Raw genomic sequence first — 7,717 nt, forward strand, 5'->3', positions numbered from 1 at the left:
AATAGATTTTCCCATGACGGTTAGGGTCAAGAAAGTAGTCTTCAAACAAACCGGTAATGCAGTCAAAAATCTTTTATTTTTCAATGATGGTAATTTAGAAGAGACTATACGTTTGATTGATAAAAGGGATGATTTATATGAAATTGAAACGAAAAATGGTAAATATGTAGCCACCTTTAAAATAGAAGTGGAAAATGATAAGGATATCATTGGAATCAAAGATTTAGATATGATATTGGAGACGGAAAATCCACCATCAACCACAATGATCAAAATTCCACCATCACTGAGAAAATTCAAACAATGACCAATAGAATCGAGTAGTTACGAGTTTTTACGAACAACAGGCTTTGAATACGTAAAACTGTATTTTGCTTTAGGTGGAAAATACACCTCGATCGATGTTCATAAAAGTCAACAAGAAAAAGAGTTTATAGTACATTTAACGTTTCTCGAAGAATCCGACTTCGAATTTAAAGGAGGTGGTTTTATTTGTAGAGCCAAGATAAACATCGAAAAAAAAAAAAAATATTCCTATCATCTTAATGAGGACCATACGAAAAAAAAATGTCGTTAGTACGCGTAAATGTTTTTATTTTCAATATCTATATCTATCTATATGATATTCCGTGGTTTTTTTTATCGGAAATTCACTTAATTTAACGACTTAAAAAATGGAACTCAAAAGCAGACAACAATACATGATAGACAAACAAGAAGAGTTGAAAATAAAATTAAGACAGTACAATGCATGCAGGAAAACATGGAGTAGAATCGATTCTGTTTTCAAAACAGCAAGCACAGTTCGGTAGGAGTAACGGTGGCAACGGCCGTGACTGGTGGATTAATGCTTCCGGTCATTGTCCCAACCGTATTGGCTGCATTAACAGCCGTTCAAACGACTTCTTGTGGCCTCATCACGTTAGGTTTCACAAGCAAAAAGAAAGCTCATTATAAAATGAAAACGGATATCTTGGATATGTATCTTAATCAATTGTACATCTTTTTCGAAAGATCGCGAGAAGACAAGAACATAACAGTTGAAGAATTAGAAGAATTCAATGAAATTTTGGATAAATTCCATACAGAAATATCAGCGGTCAAAATAAAGAAATAATCAAAAATATATACTTAAAATAATAGGAATAAAATCGAACTTGCACGATGAAACTTTGACAGAAAATGTCCTATTTTCCGATGTTATCAAGGCTGTTTCCAATACATTTAAAACATTCAAAGGACAAATTAAAATAGATGGAGAGATACTCGAGGAAGGAAATCACAGACAATACATGTCACTCCTCGGTTTCAATGCCAAAACCTTTCACAATATCTTTTCAAATATGGATAAAAAAATCTGATGCTTTCTATTGGTATTTTACAGGAAAAATAATTTTAGTGACAGACAATTTCCAAGAAATCAAAAGATCGAGAGTTGGCAGAGGAGGAACTGATCTACTTAAAAAGATAAATGAATACAAAGGTGAAAATTGTTACATACCTGCAGATGGTCACTGTTTTATCAAATGCGTAAATCGTGTTTTGAACAAATATTTAACGTGTAAATTTCAAGAATTCATCAACGGGTAATCAAAAGCAAGTAAAAAAGGAGTGATGACTTGTGCTAGAATCAACGAATTCAACAAGACATTTAAAACTTCGTTTCAAATTCTTAATCCCAAAAATAGACATTTACATCCCAGAGACGTACATGATGAATTAGATTGGGTTTTTTACTTTAAGTGCCCACTGATAATGCAGAGGGGTATTTTGTCTTTACCTATATCTAATCCTTTCACCGATAAATATTTACAGAAAAAATAACGAGCGATAAAAACTATTTGCAAAATATCAGTTTCACGTGTTCCTACCAACATGAAAAATCTAGTTTGGCTGCATGGGGAAATTCGTCCAATCTTCCCGCGAATTTGAGAAAGATTGCCGACGTAGATATCGCTAAATACACGCAAGACAATTGGGAGGAATTGAGACACGAATGGGAACCTTACGCCAAGAGAGACACTCTCTGTTTGGGAGCTTGCATCGAGAAATACAACCAAGCCATGAAAGACGTCGTGATTCAAAACATGAGCAACAATCTAACGGCTCCTTCTTTGTCTTTGAAGGGTTGGTATTACTTGTATCACTACGATAAAGAAATGGTCGAAGAAGAGCATTACGAAACAACTAGAATGCTTCAGAAACACACCGAAAAACCGTAGGTGGAAAAAGTTTACTCGCACACCAATCCTTTCGTGACAATCCATCAAAGGCGGAAGAGTTTCGGCCAACAGAAAATCTTGCGAATTGTTAAAGGAATATACTGGACTCGAAAGCGTCAACATTGTAGACTTGTTTAAAGCCTACAATCAATCCGAATAAGACAAAACTGAACTGTCTTCGAAACTTAAAAAATTAAACTGTTCCAAACTGATGGCTTTCGACGCCAACGGTTTGTACGCTTCGGCCATGTCGGATTTAGACAGCGAATATCCTAAAGCGGAAAGCGCGAGAGCCTTTCAACCGGAAGAAGAAATTTGTCAGATTATTCAACGAGCAAAGATTCAGACCCAAAACGGCCATTTTCAAAGTCTGGTTCGAATATCCCAAACTCATGTTCTTCCAACCCGTGCCAGCTAAAGATAAAATCACTTTTACCAACAAAGAAGGTAAAAAGGAAACCGGTATTAAAATCACGTTCAGAAACGGTTTCTGTTACCACGTTTTGACTTCGGTCGATATTCAAGAAATAGTCAAAGCCGGCGGAAGAATCATCAGGATATTGGACGGTATCGTCTACGAGAAAAATTTCGACAGACCACCTTACGGCGAATACGTTTTGAAACTGAGAAATTTTAGAAATCAATACAAAGAGGAAGGTAATGTCGTGGGCAGCAACTGCATGAAACTATTGGGCAATTCTCTCACGGCAAATCGATTCAGAAAGACATTCTGACCTCCAGACATTTGTGGAACGAAGCGACTTTGAAATTGATTGATGGATTTTATAAACCCGAAATATACTATACCGACACCGATAGTTTGTACATTTCATCCAACAATTGGAAAAAACTAAAGAGAGCTGGTTTGGTCTCCGAAAAAGACTATTGCAAAGGTAAAAACGATTACGGTGATGGTGGAAATATATTTGGTTTATATTTAGAGCCAAAAGTTAAATACAATATCATTCTAACTTCTGATGGTGTTTTAAAAGAAAAGAAAACATTTAAAGGTTATAAGAAAACATTTAAAGGTTATAAGAAAACATTTAAAGGTTATTCTAATGATAAGATAAGTGAAGAAGATTACATTCAGTTAGCAAGCGGACATGATGTGTCGAATGAATTTAAGAAACCATGGGAAAAAAATTTCGCAAATGGAGTCGTTATTCCAAAGGATGATGATAAACAAACTAAAGTTTTTAGAAGTTATTTGAATAATGTTAAAAGAAAACCACCAAACAGTGAAGGAATTATGTATCCTTACAACGACAAAGATGAGTATACTTTGGATGAAAACTGCGAATTTGATGATTTCGATTATCTTACTATTAAAGAAGAGAATGAAGAGCTATTTGATTTGTTTTAAATGAAGTTGTTTCTTCGTTACCAAAATCTATAAACCTCTTTCTTCCATCTTTGATTTCCATATTTATATCTTTGATCATGAAAGAATTAAGTGGTAAATAGGTCGTTTGAAACGGTTTCTCTATAATTCTGTATCCGATCGGCACCGTAAAAGTCGGTATACTGTATATGATTTGGCGTTGAAAAATCCACCGTTGATCAAATTACAGTGAATGTTGATCACGTCGATGTCGTTCTCGATGTTGGCCTTGTGTGGCGCCAATGTCGATTGCGCGTATATTCGTTTATCGAACCCTAGTAACGCATTCAACGAATTTTCTACGTTGAAATCGACTTGATTGTTATTTCTCAAGATCAGTTTTATTTCGTTCAGATTAAAATTACCTTCGAATTCGATATTGTTTTTACCGTTCACGCTTCCTGCGTATTCGGATAGGTATTCGTTGATGGCTACGTATTCGTAGCTTTCCGATAGTAAGCTTATGGTTTTGAACGTAACTCCGCTCGCTATCCGTCGATATTTTTAGTTGATTGTTGTTTTCGTTGATATTTCTAATGGAATTGTAAACGGAGAAATACTTTAATCCCAGTTCGTACTGTTTATCGCGATCGAGTTCATACTCGTAGTCTAGAGACAATTTAATGTCCGATTTATTTGAGGTTATAACGAACAATTGTTCTTTATTGGACATTTTTAATGACGTTTATATAGTCTTTTTTAGTGATGATTTTTTTCTCCAAAAGTCGTTTTAATATGCCATTGACTTCAATGTATTGTCTCTCCGATCGATGACCTTCTTTCATGGCTGCTAATATTATTCGTAATCTATTAACTAATTCCTCGTTGTTATCTGATAAAATAGTTATACCTTGCCCAGAAACCATATTTTCGAATTCGTCTATTTCTTGTATGATTGGATAATCTTCTGTATAATCATCTACCTCCTCTTCATCTTGCTCAATAACTTTTGTTATATATAAATCAACTTTTCAATCTTCTTGTTTCGGGCCCCGTCTTTCTTATCGCATGTAGAAATTTTGAGTATGCTACTAAATCCTTGTAATCGGCAATTTCAACATCTCCCCCATTCATTAAATCTATTAACCCTTTTGTTAATGTAAATAATCAATTGTCAAAGGTTGATTGGGATAATTATCGTTATTCAATCTGACTTCAACTTTGCGAATGATGGGATCTTGACTATGGTTCAATGCCATTCTGAAATGTTGTCGTTGTTTGTCTGAGAGTCTGGTAAGTTTTTGAAACCGACCATTAGATATCTCGCTGGTTTGACGGTGTTGGTGATTGGCCACGTGGTGGATTCTCCCGTTAAATTTATGCTACCTACCGTGTTACGACGAAGAAATGCTATTTCGATGTCTTTGGTTAAAGAGTTTAATATTCTCGTTTCCACTTCTATGGAAGGAGTGATTACCGGTATGTAAAGTTGGGTATTCGTTATTTCCAATTTTGCGTCAGAGTTGTTTTCACAAAAGAATATCTTCTTGTCGTTGATTTCTCTTTGCAAATGAATTTTATACGGCAAACATATGGAAACCTTTCTGTGTTCCAAGAGACCAAATAAAGGATACAACTTCCAATTTACGTAATTACCCCATCTGTTGTTCTCGACGACATTGTTGTATTGAAGCGCTCGTTTTTCAAATCTGTGATTTACTCCGCGAGACACTCTTTCCAGTGTGTTTCTAGCAACTACCCTTATCCTAGCAAGTTCTGCGTCATTTGCTACAGTTCTGACCGGTTCTTTTAAAACTTCTCCGTCACCTGCATCGGGAATCCATCACGAAACTGAATCGTAGTTTTTGGGATACAAAACCGTTTTCAACATTGTGTCAAACTCGCAGGGGTGTTTTATGGTCTCTATCGGATTTGAACCAGCTTCCAAAACCATTTCGCTGAATAAAGACGGGAGGAAATTGTTTTCTAAAGTCGTTTGTGGAACTCGACTCTGAGTGGTGTCTTTTGAAATCGCATCGGAAATTGGACAACTGGACAACGAATTAATTTCAAAGGTAACTCTACCTCCGTCGTTTATTTGGGTCTTTGTCCCTACCGATGGTGAGATGATTACGTAATCCTCTTTCTTCTTGTTGAACGAATATTGAATCGGATCATACAATTGAATGATTGAATCTAGTCTGTAATTTTTGCTTGCCATTTTTATCCAATGATTTTAAACCCTTTTCCTTGTTTTTCCAAGGCTTGTCGTTCTAGTCTCTTTAAGTTCGTCAGATTTTTTCCTGCTTCGGCGATGGAAGCGATGACTTTGGCGCCAGATGAAATGAGGGATTTGCTGTTTGAAACAAAACCAGCCACTTTGGGTATTAAAGATGTTAGCGCAGAGAAGAAACTGTCTCCTTCGAATTTTTTTGTTCGTGTTTTAAAATCAAAGACATCTTATTTTTAATGGGGTTATTTTATACTGTATTATTATAGTGAATCTTGTGTGGTCGGGTAAATTTATTTTCTAGTGCATATGTAAGTAGTTGAGTCTTTTTTTGATCCGATAATAACACATTTAGTAGTTGAGTCTTTTCAGATTTGATGCATGGAGAATGCTGAGTGTGGGGAGTCTGTTATAATACATTTTAGCAGTCGTGTCTTTTCGGATATGACGCATTGAAAAAGCTGCGCATGCGCAGAAGTAAAATGCGTCATATCCGAAAAGACATATACTACTAGAAATGGGACATGGAACAAGTGACATCAGTGAAAACATACCACACATTGGATGTTAACATCAGCCGAATTATCAAGTAATAACTTGACCACATCAAGATGACCTTCTTGAGAAGCAAAATGAAGAGCTGTACTCCCTCTCTGAAAAATAATATACCACTTGAGAGAAAATGTCTGAATGTATCTTATAGTTTTCATCTTCTTTACTGTGTAATAATTTTCACTGATTCTCAAAATGGATGAAGTATAAAAACTTTAATATAAGAATTGAGGAATTGAAATAAAAAGGGACTTTAATATCCTACTTTTCTACTTCACATTGGTGTAGTGACAGACCATGCAGTGTGAAATGGAGGTAAGTGACATTAGAAATATCATTTTCAAAATCTTACAGTTGAGGGTCCTTTAATGTACAGAGCTCAAGTTTGTTCTTATATCTACATGAGTACACACTCTTTCTTTGTTAGACCTAAAAGATACAGAGCTACATCTTTACCTTGGTTACATCATTTATATTAGCACCTCTCTCTAACAATGTTTTTACAACATCTACATTTCCTTTATTACTGGCTCTATGCAGGGCTGTGGAACCATCCTGAAAAATAGATTGGAATAGAGCATTACTTGGGAACATGTACAAATACAGATATCACACGAAAACTATTTTAAGTTATCTATTCCGGGCTAAAATATTATAATACAGGTGATAGGTTATATACGCTGGTATAAATAATGAATAATGAATTATGGGTTTTGTTGAATGGAAGTCAATCTTATTAAAATTACTTTACAATTTCTTTTCTTTTTTATTTTCTGATATTTTTTGGTCTAAATTATAATCCAAAAGGTTTTCTACCACAGGTTCGTTCTAATTACTTTATTTTTAACAAATCACAGTGTGTCATATAGAACCCGTTTCTTGATAACATGATGAATTGTGGGATAGTTAAACCCAAATTAGAACTATATAACAGACTCTATCGGTTTCGATATCTCATAATTCTTCATCGTTATCAAGAAATGGGAAATGGAACAAGTGACATCAGGTGTTCCAGTGAAAACATACCTCACATTGAATGATGTTAACATCAGCCGAATTATCAAGTAATAACTTGACCACATCTAAATGACATTCTTGAGAAGCCAAATGAAGAGCTGTATTCCCATCCTGAAAAATAATATACCACTTGAGAGAAAATGTCTGAATGTATCTTATAGTTTCCATCATTTTTACTGTATAATATTTTTCCTGATTCTCAAAATTGATGAAGTATAACAACTTTGATATAAGAATTGGGGAATGAAAAATAAAATGGACTTTAATATCCTACTTTTCTGTTCCTCATTCGGTTAGTGACAGGCCATGCAGTGTGGAATGCGGGTAAGTGGCATTAGAATCATCATTTTCAAAATCTTACAGTTGAGGGTT

At 35.0% G+C, this 7,717-nt stretch overlaps 1 protein-coding gene across 1 annotated transcript; it reads left to right on the forward strand.

The window, feature by feature from the left end:
* Window positions 1-1,614: 1,614 nt before the first annotated feature.
* LOTGIDRAFT_173057 (hypothetical protein) lies at window positions 1,615-3,588 on the forward strand (the record flags this gene model as incomplete). Its single annotated transcript, XM_009050247.1, has 3 exons — window positions 1,615-1,765; window positions 1,816-2,218; window positions 2,964-3,588. 3 exons carry the CDS (start codon window positions 1,615-1,617, stop codon window positions 3,586-3,588), a joined length of 1,179 nt encoding a protein of 392 aa, XP_009048495.1.
* Window positions 3,589-7,717: the final 4,129 nt, after the last annotated feature.

Source organism: Lottia gigantea, assembly GCF_000327385.1.
Source record: "Lottia gigantea unplaced genomic scaffold LOTGIsca_148, whole genome shotgun sequence".
Lineage (NCBI taxonomy): Eukaryota > Metazoa > Mollusca > Gastropoda > Lottiidae > Lottia > Lottia gigantea.